At 43.4% G+C, this 23,962-nt stretch overlaps 1 protein-coding gene across 11 annotated transcripts in view; it reads left to right on the top strand.

Annotated features, from left to right (window-relative positions):
- The window catches only part of lpp (LIM domain containing preferred translocation partner in lipoma), a 294,099-nt gene that overhangs the window by 143,583 nt on the left and 126,554 nt on the right, over window positions 1-23,962 (top strand). For 10 of the 11 annotated variants that reach the window (XM_069897669.1, XM_069897671.1, XM_069897677.1 and 7 more), the window contains one exon: window positions 20,927-21,148. In XM_069897669.1, coding sequence (XP_069753770.1) covers window positions 20,927-21,148 — 222 coding nt within the window. Of the gene's footprint in view, window positions 1-14,511; window positions 14,585-20,926; window positions 21,149-23,962 lie in introns of those variants that run through there. The other variant, XM_069897676.1, reaches the window with a different exon arrangement.

Raw genomic sequence — 23,962 nt, 5'->3', positions numbered from 1 at the left:
CTCACTGGTCACCGGCAGCACTGAGCCCTGAGGAATCCCACTGGTCACTGGCAGCACTGAGCCCTGAAGAATCCCACTGGTCACCAGCAGCACTGAGCCCTGAGGAACCCCACTGGTCACCGGCAGCACTGAGCCCCGTGGAACTCCACTGAACACCAGCAGCACCAAGAGCTGAGGAACCCCACTCGTCACCGGCAGCACTGAGCCCCGTGGAACCCCACTGGTCACCGGCAGCACTGAGCCCTGAGGAACCCCACTGGTCACCGGCAGCACTGAGCCCTGAGGAACCCCACTGGTCACCGGCAGCACTGAGCCCTGAGGAACCCCACTGGTCACCGGCAGCACTGAGCCCCGAGGAACCCCACTGTTCACCGACAGCACTGAGCCCTGAGGAACCCCACTGGTCACCGGCAGCACTGAGCCCTGAGGAATCCCACTGGTCACCGGCAGCACTGAGCCCTGAAGAATCCCACTGGTCACCGGCAGCACTGAGCCCTGATGAACCCCACTGGTCACCGGCAGCACTGAGCCCCGAGGAACCCCACTGTTCACCGACTGCACTGAGCCCTGAGGAACCCCACTGGTCACCGGCAGCACTGAGCCCTGAGGAATCCCACTGGTCACCGGCAGCACTGAGCCCTGAAGAATCCCACTGGTCACCGGCAGCACTGAGCCCTGAGGAACCCCACTGGTCACCGGCAGCACTGAGCACCGTGGAACCCCACTGAACACCAGCAGCACCAAGTGCTGAGGAACCCCACTAGTCACCGGCAGCACTGAGCCCCGTGGAACCCCACTGGTCACCGGCAGCACTGAGCCCTGAGGAACCCCACTGGTCACCGGCAGCATTGAGCCCTGAGGAACCCCACTGGTCACCGGCAGCACTGAGCCCTGAGGAACCCCACTCGTCACCGGCAGCACTGAGCCCCGAGGAACCCCACTGTTCACCGGCAGCACTGAGCCCTGAGGAATCCCACTGGTCACCGGCAGCACTGAGCCCTGAAGAATCCCACTGGTCACCGGCAGCACTGACCCTGAGGAACCCCACTGGTCACCGGCAGCACTGAGCCCCGTGGAACCCCACTGAACACCAGCAGCACCAAGCGCTGAGGAACCCCACTAGTCACCGGCAGCACTGAGCCCCGTGGAACCCCACTGGTCACCGGCAACACTGAGCCCCGTGGAACCCCACTGGTCACCGGCAGCACTGAGCCCTGAGGAACCCCACTGGTCACCGGCAGCACTGAGCCCTGAGGAACCCCACTGGTCACCGGCAGCACTGAGCCCCGTGGAACCCCACTGGTCACTGGCAGCACTGAGCCTTGAGGAACCCCACTGGTCACCGACAGCACTGAGCCCTGAGAAACCCCACTGGTCACCGGCAGCACCAAGCCCTGAGGAACCCCACTGATCACCGGCAGCACTGAGCCCCGTGGAACTCCACTGGACACCAGCAGCACCAAGCCCTGAGTAACCCCACTGGTCACCAGCAACACTGAGGCCTGAGAAACCCCACTGGTCTCCAGCAAAAGGCCCCTTTATTCCCCACTCTCTACCTCCTGCTGGTCAGCCAATCTTCTATCCACCTTGTATTTTTCCAGTATTACCATGAGTGCTCATCTAAGCCCTTTTGAAAATGCAGGAAAACCACATCCACTGACTCCTTTATCCGTACTTCCTGTTACTTCCTCAAAGAATTCCAAAAGTTTGTTAGGCACAATTTGCCCTTCAGGAAACCATGCTGACATTTGCCTATTTTAGTGTGGGCCTCCAAGTACACTGAATCCTCATCCTTAAGCATAGATTCTAATGTCTTACCAACCATTGAAGTCAATTCATTTCAGATAGGTGTGGTCGGGGGATTGAGTTCAGGAGTCGAGAGGTGATGTTGTAGATCTATAAGATTCTGGTTAGATCACACTTGGTTGGCTCATTACAGGAAGGATGCAGAAACTATAGAGAGAGTGTCTTATGAGAAGTAAGAAGGATGAGAGGTGACTTAATAGAAGTCTACAAGATTATGAGAGGCGTTTTTAAGGTGGGGAGGCAGCACCATTTTCCCTGGATGACATCTGTACAAGGTGAGTAATAGGGGTGGTATCAAGGATAAAAAAATTTTTCGCAGAGAATTGTGGGTTGCATTGAATGGTGGTAGAGGCTGGAACAATAAGGACATTTAAAAGACTCTTGGTCAGGCACATGGTTGCAAGAAAAATAGAGGTTGAGGAAGGGATAGATAGTTGAGTAGATTCCGTCAGTGTGGGGCGAAGGAATTGTATTGTGATGTTCAATGTTAACACATTACATTCCCTCTGGACAATCTTAAACCTTATGGTATGAACATTGATTTTTCTAATTTTGGGTAACCCCTACCCCATTTTATTCCACTCTACTTATCTTTTCACCTATTATATTTATGTTTTCCTCTTCTTCGATAACTTTTCTTTCCTCACTCTCGTCCTGATGGTCTTGCCCTCTACATTGCCTCTCCACTTCTCTCACCTTCTGTCCTGTACTCTGGGCCCCTCCAGCTTCTTTCCTCCTTTATGGTGCAGGTCAATCAATTCTATCTTCGTTTTGATAAATGTTGACTGACTGTTTCTACTATAAATGCTGGAGGAACTCGGCCAGTCTTACAGTAATGATGTTTTGGGCCTGAATCCTTCCTCCTTGAGGAAGGGTTCAAGCCCGAAACGTCAGCGATATATCTTTACCTCCTATGGATGCTGCGAGACTGGCTGGGTTCCTCCAGCATTTGACGTGTACTTTTACTACAATCACAGCATCTGCAGACTTCCGTGTTTCACTCATTTCATGATGCCACAACTTGGCCCCAGTGCTGGGCCTAATGCTGGGAGGTGCATAATCATGGTCCTTCATTGCTAAAGGTGCACCAATGACCAGATGGTCTCTCACTCTTGCTGCCTTACAAAAGAGGCACTGCACTCATCTGGTCATGGATAGTTTCCCTTCACACTTTTGACATGTGCCTTGTAGATGGTGTGAAAGTTAGGGTGCAGTGGAGGTTACTCACTTCATTTGCCAGTGTGTTTATGTACTGTCCAGTTTCTAATCAATGATGTGTCAGAAGACAATGTTAGCTAGCCACTTGGTGATGGTAATGTGATTGAATGCCAAGAGGAGCTTTTACAATCTTGCCTACAGATAATATAATTAATTAGTTGGCATCTGTGTGGCCTCATTGTTACTACTCCCCCCAGCCCTTGTCAAGGACTTGCCTGATACAGGCTTGAGCAGCTTTATTTGCAGAGGAATTGAAATTACTGAGCATCCCACTTTTGACCTTGTGATGGAAGAAAGGTCACGGCAGAAGCAACTGAAGGTGAACTTTGGGCTGTATGTGTTTCTGGCAGTACACACGTGTACACACGCACCCACACACACACACACACACAACTTTTTCTGCCGTTGTCCTCAGCAGGGTCAATAAGTGTAGAACTTGTCAGCAACACCCATGTCCCAGTGAAGAGGGAAGCAAACACAGAGTCAGGCTCAGATGCTGCAAGCTGAGATTCACAGCAGATCGGCAGCCAAGTTAAAAAAGGATGATTTTTAAAAAACACATATTTGTTGAGGAATAAGTGAGTTTACAGGAGAATGTGATGAAGCTTGGTTCCTAGTGTGGGATGAAGATGGTAGAAAACTAGATGTTTGGGAGTTGCAGATTTCATCTCTAGTGTGACCTATTTATCGCCTGCTAATGGTGCAGTCATGACAACCCACTCATCATTCTGTTTGGGTATCTTTGGTGGTGTTTTCAAACCCTGCTTTTGGTTGTTTCGAAAGCCCCAACAAAGAGAGCAATTGTGTGCATCTGCTTTACAGAGCAGCAATATTCTTCAAAGTTTCCAAATTGATGCACTGTTTGAAAGTGAAATAGGGAATTATGTGAGAGAGCAGGTTTGGTGTGTGGGTGCTATCAGATCAAGAGATACAGCACAGAGTGCTGACCAATGAACAGAAACCAATTCCAAACCTGTTCTGCTTTGTTGTTATTGCCAATTGCTCAGTTTCTGCCAAAAATCAATGACTCAACCTCATAGAGATTGAGCTGATGAGCTCAAAGATCTTGAAGAGGCGTAGGGACTGGAGGGGGGTCACAGAGTAGGGGCTGGAGGGAGTCACAGGGAGAGGTGGGGGGATAGAGGGGATCATAGGGAGAGGTGTAGGGGCTGCGATAGGTCACAGGGAAAGGTGTAGGGGCTGGAATGTCACAGGGAGAGGTGTGGGGGCTGGAAGAGGGGTCACAGATAAGACCATAATACATAGGAGCAGAACTGGGTTATTGGATTCTGCCCTGCTATTCAATCATGAGCTGATCCATTTCCCATTCAGCCCCACTGCCCATAACCTTTGATTCCCTGGGTAATCAAGAACCTATCAACCTTTTCCTTAAATACACCCAATGACCTGTGGCAACAAATTTCACAGTTAGACCACCCTCTGGCTAAAATTCCTCTGCACCTCTGTAGTAAGCAGGCACCCTTCAATCCTGAGCTTGTGCCCTCTTGTCCTAGATGGAAGATATAAGGGCTGGAGGTGGTCACAGATGGGAGATGTTGGGGTTAGAGAAGGGGAGAGGTGTTAGGGCTTGAGTGAATAAAATAGAGAGGGCCAAGGCAGGAAGATTTAGAGGTGGGGTGAGCAGGGCTTTACAATACAAGCATGCAAGCAGGGCTGAGTTTCAGTACAAAACCTTGATTTCATAAATACAAATTAACCAAATATTGTCCTAGACTCAAGAAGAGCAGGAAATGGAACGGAGAGGAGGTCTTGAATGTCCGATTGAGGGGATCTTGAATGTCCGATTGAGGGGGTCTTGAATGTCTGATTGAGGGGGTCTTGAATGTCTGATTGTAGTTATGTGTTTCAATGGGGAGCAGGTGATTTGGGAGACTCCTGCATTGGTGAATGAAGTATGATGACTACACACAGTGTAGTGGATATCTGCAAAGGTCAGGGACGGTGCTTCACCCACACATTGTTTCAAACGGTTTCAGTAGGAGGAATAATCTGATTAGTCCACAGTCATTTGAAGATAATCTGCTTCCTTGCAACATACCCACATCTGGTAAATTACAAAATTAAGAAATCTTTCATTAACTTTCTCAAAAACGTAAAAATACACAGACCAGTTTTAATAAAACTGAAACAAGAGGAAGCTCCTTTTTACTTTTGTGGTTTGTGAAAGATGAATTTCACTCAGATCAAAACTGGTAATTTGGAGATGTGAAGATAATGTGGTTTGAGCAGAAATTCCCAATTCCAACCATCATGCAGGTATCACTGGTCTGGAGCACGTAGTAACACCTCCTTAACTTCAGCATGTTGGGCTATGTCGTTGTGTCTGGAGCTTCCTGCCTGTTGGAGCACTCCAAAGCTTCATTGTAGTCAGATTGTATGTTGGAGGCCACAACTGCCTCATTCATTTATGATGAGGTACAGGCTTAAGAATCATCTTTAGGTTTTATAGAACACATGATGTCAATCCACATTGGTCTTATCTGCTCCTCTGAACCTCAAAGGGACAAGATTCCAACCAGCATCTTTCACATTTCCCCACTTCTCATTGGGGATAACAAGGGTAGATCCTGTGATTTACCCTCTGGGATTTACTGCTTCACCTTTTACCTCCACCTGACACTCCAACTCCCTCTACCTTGTGCAGTCCTTGTCATAACTTGCTCCTGCCGAAATTCCTTTCAAGTGAAAGTTGAAAGAATTATGTGCAATTTGGTCGTCTTGGTGCAGGAAGGTTGTGGAGACTTTGGTAAGGGTACAGAAGAGGATTCCAGTGAAGTTTCCTTGATTATAGAGAATGAATTATGGGCAGAGGTTGGTTGATTTTTCAGGAATGTTGCAGAGGACACCTGATGGAATTTGAGAGCAATGATAGGGTAAGCAGTCAGAATATTTTCTCCAGGGTAAAAATGCCACATACTAGAGGACTTGTGTTTAAGTTGGGGAATTGAACAATTTGAAGAAGGTTTAATGTAGAAATACAGCACGAGCCCCTTCTTTCCAAATATGCTTATATGACTGATTAATGGTAATCTACAAACCCCATTCATCTTTGGAACATGGGGGTAAAGCAGAGCACCTGGAGGACAGACTCCTACAGACAGACCTCACCTGGAGGACAGATTCCTACAGACAGACCTGGGTTGCTGTAATAGTGTTGCCCTGACTGCCTAGTTAACTATGCTGTCCAACTCCTCCAAAGTTGTACAACTCGTCCCCGTGAAAGAAATGTGCCAGCGTGCTCATCATCTGGGAGGATGCTCCACATACAGGCTTCTCTGCAGGGGCTGAGAGTGGAGATTTGCCACATGGTTGTGGGTACACACCAGCAACTTGATTCCCTTCATCCATTGGGAGATCAGAACGGCAGCAAGTATCCCCAGCTTCCTCTTTCCCCAGAAGAAATAAACCATGATCTTCTACATCATGAGAAATGCAAGGGGCGGGACAGAAGTGATGAACTGGTCTCAAAGCATGGAGATCATCTGTGCTTTATGACTAGTTCTGTGGAAAGGCATTCAGAACTGTATCCAATACCCGAGCCAAGTGGTGACTTTTACCTATACCTGTTGCCAGTTCACTGGCCAAGCTTCCTCACTGGTGCATCTACTCGCACAGGGCGATACCACAGACTTGTCAATAGCCACTGGGATGTGGAGGAACAGATATGTAGACCAATTATGGAAAACTGGGTTGTTGTAGTGGGAAAGGAGTTACCCCAATATTGACTGGGATGTCCTTGGTGCCAGAGACTTAAATGGGGCAGAATTTGTTCAGTTTGTGCAGGAGAATTTCATGAAGCAGCGTGTGAATACCCCAGCCAGGAATGGGGACACACTAGACTTTATATTGACAGATGAGCCCGGCCAGGTGATGGGAGTTTCAGTGGGGGAAAATTTTGGGAATAGTGATCACTCTTTCTTCAGGTAGTTATGGACCAGGATAAACTCAGGCTTGGTAGGAAAGTGGTAAATTGGGGGAGGGGAAATTATGACAGCTTATACAGGAGCTGGGGGAGATCCTTGGGAGCAGGTATCAGACAAGCCCACAACTGACATGGGAGTTGTTTAAGGACCAACTTATTAATGACCAGGGACCAACATGTTCCAGTGTGAAGGAGGGACAAGGCTGGCAAGATCAGGGGGACATCGTGATACCATAGGATCAACACACAAGGACCTGACTTAAAAAAGTGTTTATTAAGTAGTTTTAAATGAATTAATTCCTTCAAAATATTTAAATACTTCTACTTTTCATTAAAAATTCCTCCGGATAAAGATAAACTACTACAGTTGTATCTGGATGCCTGACAAGAAGAAAAGAAGAGTAGGGATGTGAGGCCTTCCTTGATGTCGAAGCAGGAAGCTAGTGCTCGGGCTGCTCCCCATATGAGTGATCCTCTTGAAGGGCCTTCTACCAACGTCACCTCCCCGCAACAACAGAGAGATGGTGTCAGAGAAAAACATGGACCTGAATGGCGCATGCGCAAGAAGTTACACATGAAGAGTCAGGATCCAGGGGAGGTTCTGTAGCTGAATAAGAAGAAGAACAACAGGAAGAGGAGGTAATTAAATAAGTTAAAACTATTTCACAGGCTGAAGTAGATTTAACCACAATTATAATGCATAATTTTAAAGTAATGGAAGGGGAAATGAAAGAGGGATTGAAGGCAGAAATGAAAGAAGAAAAAAAAGAAAAAACTAATAAAGTGTTGGAGATTGTGAATAAAATGAAGAAGAAATTGGAGAAAATGGATGAGAAAATTACAAGAGTACAGGAGGAAGTGAACATGTTGAAGATAAGGTATCGACGTGGAAAATACAACCACTGGTTTAATCAAAAGCTTCTAGAGAAAGTGGATGCACTGGAGAATTTCAGCAGAAGGAATTATATTGAAATAGTCAGCCTTTTGGAAGGAAAAGAAGGTCCAGATGCATTTCACTTTTTTCAAGAATGGATTCCTGAAGTTTTGGGAGAGCAAAATTTTGAAATTCCAATTGAAATTGAAAGAGCTAAAAGAGCTCTGAGACCAAAACCTTTTCCAAATCAGAGACCATGTCCTATATTCATTAAATTTTTATGTTATCACGAGAGAGAGAAGGTTTTAAGTCTTGCTGTGAAAGGGGCAAAGGAATGGCAAGGCCTGCTTCAATGAGATGAAAATAGAATTTTATTTTATCCTGACCCAAGTGAAAATTTATTGAAGAGAATGAAGGAAACCAATCTGGTTAAGAAAGTTCTTTTTGATGAAGATCCTATGCTACCCTGCAACTTTGAATACTTTTGCACTTGGAGATCAAAATAGATTATTTTCCAATTTTGCTCGAGCAGAAGAATTTGCCAGGGATCTTTTTAACCTTAATGTGTCTCTGATGCGATGAACTATTTCTTTTTTCCTCTTTTATTATTATTGGAAAAGGGGAAGTTTGTAAGATTAAAGGAATTAAAATAAGAATTATTCTTTTTTCTCGTCTTTCTTCAAAGTTATTTTAGTTGTGGATAACTAAACAATTAAAGTGTTTTGTATTAAATGTGCCAAAGAGATTGGGAAGAGTGGAAAGTGCTGATTGCTGCAGGATCATGTTTGTGTTTTTGACTGGTCACAATCTGTGAAATGAAGGGAGGTAGTGTTGTATATTTAAACAACACGTACAAGATGGGCTTTCTTTTATATAAATATAGTTGTAAGTGTGGGACTATATATTTGTCTTTTTTCATCTATTTGGATTACTGAACGGAATGCATACTGATACATAGGATATTAAACAATGGAAATAGGAGGAGACTTGCAGGGGGAGGTAATGGAAGGGGATGGATAATACTTTAGCAAGATGAGCAAGGTAATGAAGTTTGTAAATTTTAATGTTAATGGATTAAATGGAAATGTAAAGAGGAAGATAGTGTTACATTTATATTACAAAATAGAAATTGATGTGGGTTTTCTACAAAAAACACATTTGACTGAAAAAGAACATTTGAAATTAGAAAGGGATTGATTTAGACACGTGATATTTTCTTCATTTAATTCTAAGTCAAGAGGTGTGATAATTTTCATAAAAAATGAATCTTCCAATTCAAATTCAAAATGTGACAGACCCATTGGGGAGATGTGTAATGGTGCATTGTCAAATATATTCAGAATTGTGGACTTTTTAAAATCCATATGCTCCAAACATTGATGATGAGAAATTTATTCAAGAAACATTTCTTAATTTGGCAGAGGCACAAAATAATATGGTAATAGAAGGGGATTTTCATTTTTGTTTCAATCCTTTGTTAGATAACTCTACTTGAGTTGTGATGAGAACGAAAGCAGCAAAAGCTACAATGGTCTTAATGAGATTTGAGTTTAATAGATGTATGGAGGATTCATCCTAGAGAGAAAGATTATTCATTTTAATCAAGTCGGTATGATTCTTACTCTAGAATTTATTTAATTTTAATCTCAGCACAAATGCAACTAGGATTTTTGAACCTGATTATAAAGTGAGAATTCTATCTGATCATTTGCTTTTATTAATAACAATGGAAATGCCTGATAAGGAGAAAACAATTTAAAGATGGAGGTTGAATTCTTCATCATTGAAAAAAATACATTTGTGGGTTTGTCAGAATGTAAATTTGGACATTTTATGATATAAATTTGAACTCGATAAATGATAAGTTTATTATATGAGGGGCTTTGAAAGCATATTTAAGAGGTCAAATTATACACTTCTAAATTAAAAAATAAAATATGAGAGAGAGTGATCAATTTGAAAGAGAAATAACAGTTTTAGAAAAGGACCTTCAAAATCAAGGTTATGAAGATTGCCTAGGCAATCAATTAATACAAAAACTTCAATATAACACACATTACAAACTAATAGAACAGAGAAAGCCATCACAAGTACAAAACAAAGATGCTATGAATTAAGTGAGAGATCACAAAGTAGTTGCTTGGCAATTAAAACTGGAACAGGTCTTGAGAACAATTAGTGTAATTAAAAAGGATACTAATGTTGTTACTTATGAACTTCAAGAAATAAATGAATCATTTAAGAATTTTTATTCGAAACTATATAACTCCAAATCTTTAAAAGACAAAAATAAAATAGATAGATACTTATCACAGATAATTTTACCTAAATTAAGTTTGGAAGAGTGAACTGAACTGAAAGTTCCTTTAACTCAGGTAGAGGTGAGAGAAGCTAAAAGTTCATTACATAGTAACAAGTCCCCAGGTGAGGATGGATTTCCGGCTGAATTTTATTAAGAATTTAAAGATTTATTAATTCCTATTTTTATGGAAGTATTAGATCAAGCTTTGGAAACCCATACTCTTCCAGAATCATTTTCAATGGCAATAATTACAGTGATTCCTAAAAAAGATAGAGATCCTTAAAAGCCTTCATCTTATAGACCTATTTTGTTATTAAATGTGGATTATAAAATTGTTGCAAAAATTTTGGCAAATAGAATGACTAAATTGTTTCCTAAATTAATAATTATGGATCAAACAGATTTTGTTAAAAAGAGACAAACATCTGAAAATGTAGCTAGATTACTTAATATAATTCACTTACCATAAAAAAAGAGAAGAATTGAGTGCAGCATTGGTTCTAGAAGCAGAAAAACTGTTTGATAGCTTGGAGTGAGAATATTTGTTTCAGGTGCTGGAAAAATTCAGATTTGGATTGAATTTAGTGAACTGGATTAGGACGTTATAATAATCCAAAAGCTAAAGTAGTGACTAATGAACAAATATCTGCACCGTTTCAGTTGGTGAGGTCAAGTAGACAAGGATGTCCTTATTTATTTTAGTTATAGAACCTCTTGCTGAAGCAAGAGTGATTTGGAAATTAAGGAATTTAGGGTAGCTCAAGAAGATCATAAAATTCTCCTTTTCTTTCTCTTTTATATAAACTATACTTCTTATATTGGTTATATTCTTAGGGAGGGGTAAATGCCATCATGTATGTAATTTTGAAATTTTTTTTCTGGATCATGTATTACTATATTAATCTTGATTACTACATATATGGAAAATGTTAAATAAAATATTCAAATAAAATGGCCAAGTCAGAACTTTGGATAATGAGAGTGGTTGTGAACTTAGTCAAGCGAAAAGGAAGCATGTGTAAGGTTCAGGAAGCTATGAGAGCCCTGGAGGAAAAGATTGCAGGGAAGAGCTCAAGCAAGGCATTAGGAAGGCCAAAGGGAGGCATGAGATGCCCTTGATGAGTGAGATTGAAGAAAATCTCAAGGCATTTTGTACTTACATTGAAGTACGAGAATGACCAGGGAATGGATGAGACCATTCAAGGTCAGAATTTATACTTGGAGATAGAGGAAGTGGGTGAGGTACTAAATGAATATTTTGCATTAATGTTTACCAAGGAAAAAGGCATGGAAACTGACAGGGAACATTATGAGGAGTAGGCTCATATGTTGAAGTATTTTGATAAAAACGAGGCAGTGCTGGGTCCTTTGAGGAGCAGTAAAGTGGACAAGTTCCATGGGTCTGACGGGATATATTGAGGAAGAGGAGCAACCCATTCTGGACACTCTTTCATGAGGTGTGAAAAGGCGTGGAAGTAATTTCCAACAGCTGGCAAATGTGTTCTGGGACTAGCTCCTGTGGAACATTCTGTGATCTCAAATCCTTGTGTAGTTGAAATGATATGGATATCGTCCACAAATCTGTGATAGCAATGGGGTTCATCTTGATTGGGATGAATCCACTGCCATGTGCCCCCTTGTCATGCACTCTACTGGGGTGGCTAGTTTCAGTCACAAGCCATACTATGAGGTTGGCTCTTCCTCTGTCTGATCTCTCCCCAGAATCTCCTTCAACAATGTGGGAGACCCTGAATGGAGGTGTACTAGACTCTAGAAATGTTCTAGTAAAAAGACAACCAACTTATGAGAGGAGTGGCAAATTCTTTGGCAGCTGCACGTCATCCTGAATGTTAGATCCCTAGCTGAGAATATACACTGTCAGTTGTCGTCATTGGGACAATGTTCAATCTGAATGTCCCTCTGCAGGGCCTCAGGGCAAAGATTGTGTTCAGCTTCAGATTCCACCATCTGTAGTCTCCTGTGTGTCACCAGAGAGTACAGCTAGGTGCACAAATCATTGATCACCTTATTCAGAACCTCAGCAGATACACAATGAGCCCTTGTTCCCTATGAACAGTTGATGAGCTTATTCTGGATCTTGGTGGCAAAAGAAGATGATGGAACCACAGGATGGAAGCCATCAGCTGGTTTATGACTTGTTGTGCACTCAGCCTCGTCATGTCCAGCACCCCGAGAGATGACTTTTGCCTCAACTCCTACTGGTTTGCCTACAAGGCTTTCTTGGCAGTATTAGGGTAGATACCCAGGTAGACGAGGTACACGGTGGTCCATAGAGATGGGCTCACGTCTGCAGGAAGACTACTTGCCAGGACTCTGCAAATTTTCTCCCCCATTAATTCTTGTGAAGGACATGGTAGGAAAGCTGTGCAAGCACATGCACATCCTCCACAGCTCTGTGACCATCGGAGTGTTGGTCCAGACAGTGTACAAGGAGGTTTTCTCTGTGTTGAACCTGGTTTACTTTGTTCTGCTCCAACCCAGGAGTTTGTTAAACATGCATTAGGATATGAAAGGTTGAACTCTGGGACTGAAGCCGGATCAAGCGACACAAATGTTGTGTAGCTGGGTGGGGGCAGCTTGTGAACCTTTTGATTTTGTTACCACCAACTCTTCTGCTAATAGTTGTTTGGAACCCAGTGAACTTTTTTATAATGAATCCAGAGTTGAAGTGGGAACCTTTATCTCCAGTTACTGATGAATATATTTTAAAATTGCTTGTTGGGAGCTGCAATGTTTTCCATTTCCTCAATAAAACAATCTCCAATTAACTTCTTGCCTCAGCTCTGCTCTGTCCTTTCAGCTTGCAAGCAAAGGTTCTGCTCGAATGAGAAATGTCGGAATTCGTCTGTCAGCTTGTTCCAGATACAGATCACCCTCTCAGTGAAAAAGTTGCATCTCAGGTCACTCCGAAATCTATCCCCTCTCGCCTTCAAACAATGCCCTCTAGTTCTAGAATCATCTATCCTGAGAAAAAGGGTCTGAACATTCACATTATCAGGGTCCCTTATGATTTTGTAAATCTCTATAAGGTCACTCTAGGCAGGGGTGTCAAACTCAAATTCACAGAGGGCCAAAATTAAAAACTTGGACTAAGTCGAGGGCTGAACTAAATATTTATTGAAAATTTTCAACAACATCTGCATGTTTTCTCTTCTTTCAACATATGTAATGTTAAACTTTTTCTTATTAAAATAAATGTTTAATAATAGTTTTGGATAAACTCTTTTCAGAAGCATTAACAAATGAGAAATAAAATATTCAATCAATAATATTTCTCTATAGAGGATTTGTCAAATGTTGCTAGTGTGCTGTCGAATAGTAAAATCTGAGGGCTATTGAGAATGTGGGAGAATAACATGATTCCTGAAACAATCCAATGGGTGACTGATTGTGGGCATGAACTCTAGCAGGGTTATTTGCCATGCCCTTTTTCCATTGGTACAGATATCCTTTGATTTACACACTTTTCAAGTTTTATGCCTAATGAGCTTGTATCCAGGTGCAGGACCATTTTTAACCAGGAATATATTGATCACTGTGACATGAAACTATTGGAAGATCGTTTTATCCTGAGATTAAAGTTCATAATCCTTACTCAGGCCTGTGTGCGGGAGGGCGGGGTTTGCGGATGATCGGGTTGGACAACGACAGTGCGGGGGCATCGGCTCTCGCTGCAGGGCGGCATCTCGGCGGATCAGCGGCCCCGTCACCGTGAGTTGCGGGTCGGCCTGCGGCAGGGAGGGGGAGTGGGCAACGGTCCTGGCGAGGTCAGGCCCCCTCTGAGTTTCTGCCAGACCCCCCTTGTCCTGCTGAGTTTCTCCCGGACCCCCCATGACCTGCTGAGTTTCTGCCGGAGCCCCCTTGACCTGTTGAGTTTCTCCCGGACCCCCCTTGACCTGCTGAGTTTTCCCGGACCTCCCTTGACCTGCTGAGTTTCTCCCGGACCCCCCTTGACCTGCTGAGTTTCTCCCAGACCCCCTCCCCTTGACCTTCTGAGTTTCTCCCGGACCCCTCCCCGTTGACCTGCTGAGTTTCTCTCGGACCCCCCTTTGACCTGCTGAGTTTCTCCCGGACCCCCCTTGACCTGCTGAGTTTCTCCCGGACCCCCTTGACCTGCTGAGTTTCTCCCTTCTGGTGTTTTTACGAGAACCACAGACTTTCGCTCATACATTGATGAGGGGGATCAAGGGCCAAACATTGTCAGGTACCTCTCTGCTGGATAAAGGATACGGTTTAACCCGCCGAGTTTCTCCAGTGTTGGGTTTTCACGAGGTAGAGTCAAAGGGCCGAAGGGCCTGTTTCTGATCTGTAATGTTCTACGGACCCTGCTCTTCTTTCCGTGCAGGTGTCCCAGGACCTTTCCAGGGCAGTCTCCGCGCTCAGGACCGCGCTGGGATCCCGGTCAGCGGTGGAGGAGCAGGTGAGCGTGGCTAATCCCGATCCAGCCCACGCCACTCCTGAGATTGGCGGAGGGTTCCACCCTACCTGCCCAACCAGCCTCGCTCTCCACGTGTACTCCAGGCACCCGCCGCTGGTCCGGTGGGAAGGCGCAGGGCGGCCGGCACCCTCATCGCCCGGTGGGGAGCCCCAATCTTCCCTCCGGCGTCCCGACTCCATCTGCAGCTCCAAGAAACGCTGTGCCACTGGAGTTCCGGGCGCTGGGAAGCGACCTTGGCTTGCCCTGACACCGACCAGGCCGTGCTGCGGTGGGGGGGTGGGTGGGGGGACATGACAGCGTGTTTATAAAACCACCCACCACTACTTTTCAAGGACCAGGATTTTTCTCTCTCTCTCTCACCCTGGGATACAGCGGTTATTGTGCATGCGCTATACTGGCACGACGGCCAGCGGGCCACCTCTAATACATTTTTGATATGATCTTGTGGGCCAAATATAATTATATCGCGGGCCAAATTTGGCCCACGGGCCAGAGTTTGACATGTGTGCTCTAAGGAATAAAGACCCAGTTGATCCACCAACCCCCTTCAACCCCTCCAGACCTGGCAACATCCTGAGCAATCTCCTCTGCATCCCTTCCAATTTATCGATGACCTTCCAATAGCTGGGTGACCATAACTGCTCACAATACTTGCTGTATTCTCACCCATGCTTGATCATGTGGTTCCAATTTTTATATTCCATACCCCTCATAACTCCCCCCCCACCCCCCAGTGAAACACAGTATGCCAAAGTCCTTGATCACCACCTGAATTGCCAGTTTGAAGGAGCCCCATCACCCTCGTCATGAACTCTTCTTGCTGCTCCCCTCAGGCAGAAGGTCTTGAAGCATCTCGAGGTTTAACAATTATTTTTCAACAGATATTAGACTCTTGAACCTCCCAATACTACCCTAACCTGAATCATAAATTACTATGGGACCATCCAAAGGTTTGCTGCATGACTGAATCGTCACTTTATATTTCTTGTCCTGACTGCAACCATGAATATGTTGATGTATCCTTTCACATTCTCTTTTTCTGTTGTAGTTTTGATACTATTGTAGACGGTGGATGTTCTGTACGTGTGTGGCTGCAGCCAGTAAGAATCAGAGCGTGTCTTTACTCTGCACATGACACTCATCTCGTGTCATCTCTGCAGCTGTACCCCAGCTTTCTCCAAGGCACTGTCACTGTGCCAGCACACCCTGATTTGACTACCAAAGTGCAGCATCTCATTTACCAAAGTACTGAAGTGCAATCCACGGAGGGTCTACTGACTCTATGTCTGACCCATTGTCTGTCTTTATGGGTGCTCCTTGCTCCTGCACAAACTGTTTCTTGTCAGCTATAAATTTGGCTTCTTTCAATAATAGTGATTTTTAAAAAAATTTTGAAATTTAGACATACAGCGCGATAACAGGCTGTTTTGGCCCATGAGTCTCTGATACCCATTTTACACCCAATTGACCTACACCCCTGGTACGTTTGAAAGGTGGGAGGAAACCAGAGCCCCTGGAGAAAACTCATGCAGACACGCAGACAACATAGGATTCGAACCCTGATCCCAATCGCTGGCACTCACAGCTACTGCCCAAAATATTCAATGTCTTGGGTAGCATCGATGCTGAGAGAAGCTGGTAGCATGCCAATCAATGACTATTAATCAGAACACGGAAAAAGTCAAGATAAAGTAATGTGAGTCGCTGACCTGAAACCTAACCTCCATTTCTCTCTTCACAAACCTGAGTATTTTCAGTATTTTCTCTTCTTGGATTTCCAGTATCTGCAGTTTTTCAGATTTATTGTCAGAATACGTACATGACATCACATACAACCCTGAGATTCCTTTATCCTGCAGGCGTGGGCAGAATTACCACTAAATGGTCATGCAAAATAAAACTGTACATAGCATAAACATGTAAACAAATAAAGAACTATAAACAGATAACAAATGTAAACAAATTGACTGTGCAGTACAGAGAGAACAAAAAGAAAATCAATACAGTGCTCTCCAACAGCAGCGTTCCCTCTAGATGTACTCAATAGTGGGGAGGGTTTTGCCTGTGATGTCCTGGGCTGTGTCCACTACCTTTGGAGGGCTTTATGCTCAGGGGCATTTGTGTTCCCATATCTGACCATGATGCAGCCGGTCAGCACCCTTTCCACCTCACCTCTGTAAAAATTTGCCAGGGTTTCTGGTGTCATATCAAACCTCCACAAACTCCTGAGGAAGTAGATGTGTTGACGTACTTTCTTCACAATGCCATTGGTGCTTTGGGTCCAGGAAAGCTCCTCCGAGATAGTGACTCCCAAGAACCTAAATTGGCTCACCCTCTCCACCTCTGATCGCCCAATGATCACTTGATCGTACACCTCTGGCTTTCTCTTCCTGAAGTCAACAATCAGCTCCTTGTTTTTGGTGATATTGAGTGTGAGGTTGTTGTTGGTGCACCATTCATTCAAGTTTTCAATCTCCCTCCTGTATGTTGACTCATCCCCTTCCTTTGTGCAACCCACTACTGTGGTATGGTCAACAAATTTTAGATAGTGTTATTGTCATACCGAGTAACACCGTCATAGGTGTAAAGAGAGTAGAGCAGGGGGCCAAAAATACAGCCCTGTGGTGCTCCCATACTGATGGAGATTGTGGAGGAGATGGTCTTACCAATTTTCACTGATAGTGGTCTGGAGGTGAGGAAATCCATGATCCAATTACACAGTAGGGTGTTGACTCCCAGGTCTTGGAGTTTGCTGATCAGCTTTGAGGGGATAATGGTGTTAAATGCCAAACTGTAATCGATAAAGAGCATCCTGATGAATCCAGCTCTGCTATCCAGGTGTTCCAGGGCTTTGTGTAGAGCCAGTGAGATGGCATCTGCTGTAGACCTGTTACTACGATAGCCAAATTATAACAAATCCATGTCACTGCTCAGACAGGAGTTGATCTGCCTCATCACCAGTCTTTCGAAACACTTCATGACTGTTGATGTAAGTGCTACTGGTCGATAGTCATTGATGCCTGTTTGAAACAGGTGGGGACCATGCCCTGCTGGAGTAAGATATTGAAGATATCCATGAATACCTTGGTCAGCACAGATCTTTAATACTCTACCAGGTTCTCCATCCGGGCTGGATGCTTTCCTTCTCCTGGAGGCAGCATGCACATCATCCTCAGATACGGACAGGATAGGATTATCAGGGGATGTGGGTGTGCAGAGGGGAGGTTCTTCACTGTTACTGTCATCAAATCAGACATAGAAGGTGTTGAGTTCCTCTGGGAGAGAAGCTCTGCTGTCTGCTACTTTACCGGATTTGGGTTTCTAGCAACTTATGGCATTTAGGCCCTGCCACAGCTGTCGAGTGTCCCTTGTTGTTTCCATTTTCATCCAGAATCTCCACTTCACCCAGGAGATGGCTTTCCGCAGGTCAAACCTGCTCCTGCTGTACTCCCTTTACCCAGAGGGTGGTGAATCTGTGGAATTCATTGCCACAGAGGGCAGTAGAGGCAGGTTCATTGAATATATTTAAGAGGGAATTAGATACATTTCTTCAGTATAAGGGAATTAGGGGTTACGGAGAGAAGGCGGGGACGGGGTACTGAACTTTAAGATCAGCCGTGATCTCGTTGAATGGCGGAGCAGGCTCGAAGGGCCGAATGACTTACTCCTGCTCCTATCTTCTATGTTTCTATGATCTGGATGTCCGGACTTAAATGCCTGTGAACTGGCTCTCAGCAGGTTCCGGATTTCATTGTTCATCCAGGGTTTCTGGTTAGGGAAAGCCCTGAATGATTTTTGGGGACACACTCATCCACAGCTGCTTTGATAAAGTGTGTGACAGCCTCTGTGTACTCGTTCAGATTCTCAACAGAGTCCTTGAACAGGCCCAATCCGCTGACTCAAGGAAGTCCTGTAACAGTTCTTCAGCCTCCTGTAATCACCTTCTAGCTGTCCTGTCCTCCGGAGCCTCTCTTGTATGTATGAAGGCAGAAGGAGCACGGCCAGGTGATCAGACTTTCCCAAGTGTCTCAGTAAAGCATGGTAGGCCTTCCTTATCTTGGTGTAGCAGTGATCAAGTGTGCTGGGACCTCTGGTACAGCAGGTTAATGCTGGTGGTAGTTGGGCAGGATTTTCTTGACACAGGCCTGGTTAAGGTCATCGCCTAAGAATTGCAGTGTGTCAGGCTGGCCATCTCTTGTTCACTGACCACATCATCCAGCTCCAGAAGTGCCTGTTTGTAATCGGCATTGGGAGGGATGTAAACTCCAGTGAGAATCACTGATGAGAACTTGGGGTAGATTAGAAGGTGCTGCATTTAATTGAGATTTGCTCTAAGGCAGTAGAGCAGGAGGTCGACATAACCCCAAGGTCCATGCACCACCCAGTATTAATGAAAAAGCATAGTCCACCACCATCTATGGATGGTGAAAACGTCTGATTGGATAGTGGTGTCTGGTGTGCTCTCTGTTAGCCAGGTCTCAGGGCAGCAAACAACTGAGATTTGTCTTTGTTTTGGAATTGTTATTTCTTCAATTCCTCCTTCATCAGTCTCCTTAACTTTATCTCACAAATCCTTAGCACTTGACCCTTGTGCCTTGTCTGGTTCTGCAGTTCTCATTCATTTTTCTGGAGCCCATTCTCAAATAGTTTCTAGTTTGGTCCCAAATTGCACTCTCCCACCTTAAATAGTTGAGACAGAGTAATTTCTTTCATTTAAGAGGAGGCTGGATATATACATGGGATGAGAGGGGGTTGGTTATGGGCGGAGAATAGGCGGGGGGAGCTAGTGGAGTTGTTTGAGTGAGCCGGCGTGGACTTGTAGGGCCGAGATGGCCTGTTTCCATGCCATAAACTGTTATATGGTTATACTGTATTCCACTGGACCTTGATGGACATTTATGCAGAAATTATGAGGACCATAGCAGAGATATTTCAAATGTTCTTAGCCACAAGTGAGGAGCCAAGGATTGGATGGTAATTAATGCTCCATTGTTTATGAAAGGCTCTAAGAATAATCAGGAAAAATATAGTGAGCTTGACATCATTTGTGGGTAAATCTTTGAAGGTATTCCAAGAGGCCGGATGTACAAGTAATTGGATCAGCGGAGACTGATTCGCGTTAGTTAACATGGACTTCTACTCCACAAATGGACACGTCTAATTGATCTTGCAGTTTTTTGAGGAGTTTACCAGGTATGTTATTGAAGGAAAGGCAGTGGATGCTGACAAGGTCCAGCCTGGAAGGTTGGTCTAAAAGGTTAGTTAAGATGATAAAGAGAACTTTTGGTATATTTGTCTTCATTAAATGAAAGTAAAACCCTGTAGAGATTGGGAGATGCCAGATAGGCAATTTTTCCAGTTGTTTGAGACTGTGTTGTGTGAATGGAGAACTAACAGTGAGGCTTGCCAATTTTAAACATCCATTAGTTTTACCCATTTATTTTCATGATTTGTTTGCCGGTTGCTTGAATTCAGGAAAACAGGGATTTTACTGTGTTGAGTATAGGAGTTGGGACAAATGTAAAATTGTATAAAACATTGAATATAGAAATTACTGGTCTTGACCCAGAATGTTGTGCCAAGCTATATACACTTACTCAGGAATCTAAGCCTTTCCTACCTCATGTCCAGAACCCTCTATTTATCTTGCATCCATGCGCCTGTCTCAGAGTCTTATAAATATCCCATTTGTGAGGCTAAATTGAGAGTGTGGTGCAATTTTGGTCACCTTCCTACAGGAGAGATATTAATAAGATTGAAATTGTTTTGAGGAGCTCAGTTAGAGAGAAAGGTTGACTTGGTTAGGACTTTATTTCCTGGAGTGTTGGAGAATGAGGGGAGATTTGATCATGTAAAAAATTATGAGGGGTGTAGATGCAAGGGTAGATGCAAGCTGGCTGTTTCCACTGAGGATGGGTGAAGCAAGAACTAGACAACTAGAGTTAAGGGGAACATTCAAGGTAACTTCTTCACACAATGTGAGGGTGAAACGAGCTGCCAATGGAGGTGGTGGAAGCAGGTTTAATTTTGATATTTCAGCAAAGATTTCAAATGTACATGGATGGTCAGGGTATGATGGAAAGGGTCTTGTCTGGGTGCAGGAAAATTAGATGGGGAAGAATGGTTTGGCATGACCGAAAGGCCTATTTCTATGCTATAGCATTGGTAGTTCTATGGAAGTTGAAAGGGCATTGTGGTGGATTAAATGTGGGAAGTTTCATGAGCTGACATTGGTGTACTCTGAGGCGGAAAGGTGAGCATTGAGGTTCACTGGTTGGCCAACTGCAAGCACTTTCTAAATTCACAACTTTTTGTGTTTTCTAGGTTTCAAAGCCACGTCCAACCCAAGCTGGCTGTTGCCAAAGGAAATGGATAACTCTGGGCATGTGCCAGCCAGAATGGAGACCATGACTTCAATCACGAACCCCAGTATCTCAGTCTCAACTCACCAAACCCCAAAGAAATTTGCACCGGTGGTAGCTCCAAAGCCCAAGTTCAACCCCTACAAGCAAAATGGGCAGCCCATCGTTCAGATGGCAACAGAAGGTACGTTCAAAAAACTGACCCATCCTCTACCACTCAAGTGCAAGGACAGTACACAATACTAGTGCAGGGGTTTTATACAATGGGGACGGTGGTACAGGAACACAACACTTGTGCAGGCATAGTATACAACAGGGATGGTGGTACAGGGACACATTAGTGCAGGGGTAGTACACAATGGGAATAGTACTGTGGCACAACACTAGTGTGTGTACAGTGACGGACTAGCATACTCAAAGTGGACAGGTACACAACATTAGTGGGCACGGGGTCAGTGCATTATCATTATTGCCATGAACGTGTCACAAAATGTCTTGTTTTGTGGGAACATTACAGAGCAAATATTTCTGTGAAACTCCTTTAAAAATAAAATAGTAGAAGAAAAAGAAAGAATCAAAGTGGGGCAGTGTCTTTGGTTCATTGTTCATTCAGGAATCTGACGGCGAAGGGGAAGAAGCCGTCCTTAAGCCGCTGAGGGCTCGTCTTCTGGCTCCTATACCTTTTTCCTGATGGTATCAGAGTGAAATGGGGCCATTGAGGATAGAGGCTGCTCTCTTAAGAGAACGCCTCATGTAGATGTGCTCGATGTAGTGGAGTCTGATGACAGTGATGTCGCAGGCTGAGTTAACAACTCTCTGGAGTTTTCTCCTATTCTGAGGATTGGTGTCTCCATACCAGACTGTGATGGAACGAGTCAGAATGCTCTTCACGGTTCACCGGTAGCAGTTTATTCTTCCTTCATTGCTAATTCTTTTTCTATATTTACTATTTCCCTTTCCAATTGCTCTGTTTCCTGATTATAGTCCTTCTTCATCTTGGTTACATAACTTATTATTTGCCCTCTAATGAACGCTTTCATTGCATCCCATAGTATAAACTTATCTTTCACTGATTCCGTGTTTATTTCAAAATACATTTTAATTTGTCTTTCAATGAATTCTCTAAAATCCTGCCTTTTGAGTAACATGGAGTTTAATCTCCATCTATACATTGTTGGAGGGATGTCCTCTAACTTTATTGTCAATATTAAGGGTGAATGGTCCGATAATATTCTAGCTTTATATTCTGTTTTTCTTACTCTATCTTGCATACGAGCTGATAACAAAAATAGGTCTATTCTTGAGTATGTTTTATGTCTAGCCGAGTAATATGAATATTCCTTTTCCTTTGGGTGTTGTTTCCTCCATATATATCCAAAAGTTGCAATTCTTCCATCGATTTAATTATAAATTTGGTTACTTTGTTCCTTCTGTTAATTTTTTTCCCAGTTTTGTCCATATTTGAATCCAAATTCAGGTTGAAATCCCCTCCTATTAATATGAGCCCTTGCGTATCTGCTATCTTCAAAAAAATATCTTGCATAAACTTTTGATCTTCTTCGTTAGGTGAATATACATTGAGGAGATTCCAAAACTCTGAATATATCTGACATTTTATCATTACATATCTCCCTGCTGGATCTATTATTTCCTCTTCTATTTTAATTGGCACATTTTTACTAATTAATATAGCTACTCCTCTTGCTTTTGAATTATACGACGCTGCTGTTACATGTCCTACCCAATCTCTCTTTAATTTCTTGTGCTCCAATTCAGTTAAATGTGTTTCTTGCACAAATGCTATATCAATTTTTTCTTTTTTCAGTAAATTTAGCAGTTTCTTCCTTTTAATTTGGTTATGTATTCCGTTAATATTTAGTCATATAGTTCAGTGAAGCCATTTTATACTTTGTTTATCTTCCCTTTCCGTTTCTCCATCATTACCTTTCCTTCTTATCCATTTCTGCTTTCTTGTTTTGAACACTTTATAAGACAACATTTCTAAAACATCAAACATTTTCCCTATTCTCCTATTTAAAACTTCTTTAACCCCATTCTCCCCTCCCCCTCCTGAGTTATCCTTTATCCCTTGTCGGACAACCACATCTCCCCTCTCCATTTGGATTTGCGAATTCACTCGCAAACGTCAGCTGATTTTGCAGTGACCGTAACTCCTCCCCACCCAGCCCCCCCAGAAAAGATTTCAATTTTCATATGTAACAAAGGTCACTCTTTTAATTCCCTCCTTATTCCCGCTATTCCATTTCCCTCCCTTATTAATTCTTGTCTATACTCTATATATTTTCCTCTAAATACGGATACATTCATGTATGCACACTACATATATATATATATATATATATATACACACATATACCCCTTTACACACATACATATAGATCGTGGTCATTTTTACTCTTATTACATGTCTTCATCTCTCTGCTTGTTTTGTAGTTGTTCTGCAAATTTCCTTGCTTCCTCTGGATCCGAGAATAGTCTGTTTTGTGGCCCTGGAATAATTATTTTAAGTACCGCTGGGTACCTTAACATAAATTTATATCCTTTTTTCCATAAGATCGTTTTCGCTGTATTGAACTCCTTCCTCTTCTTCAGGAGTTCAAAACTTATGTCTGGATAGAAAAAAATTTTTTGACCTTTATATTCCAGTGGCTTTTTGTCCTCTCTTACTTTCTTCATTGCTTTCTCCAATATATTTTCTCTTGTTGTATATCTTAAGAATTTTACTAAAATGGATCTTGGTTTTTGCTGCGGTTGTGGTTTCGGGGCTAATGTTCGATGTGCCCTCTCTATTTCCATTTCTTCCTGTAATTCTGGTCTTCCCAGGACCCTGGGGATCCAATCTTTTATAAATTCTCTCATATTCTTGCCTTCTTCATCTTCCTTAAGGCTCACTATCTTTATATTATTTCTTCTATTATAGTTCTCTATTATATCTATCTTCTGAGCTAACAGCTCCTGTGCCTCTTTAGCTTTTTTA

The sequence above is a fragment of the Narcine bancroftii genome, chromosome 9 (assembly GCF_036971445.1).
Source record: "Narcine bancroftii isolate sNarBan1 chromosome 9, sNarBan1.hap1, whole genome shotgun sequence".
Classification (NCBI taxonomy): domain Eukaryota; kingdom Metazoa; phylum Chordata; class Chondrichthyes; order Torpediniformes; family Narcinidae; genus Narcine; species Narcine bancroftii.
The sequence above is the reverse complement of the archived record's forward strand: the minus strand, read 5'-3'. Positions and strand labels throughout refer to the sequence as shown.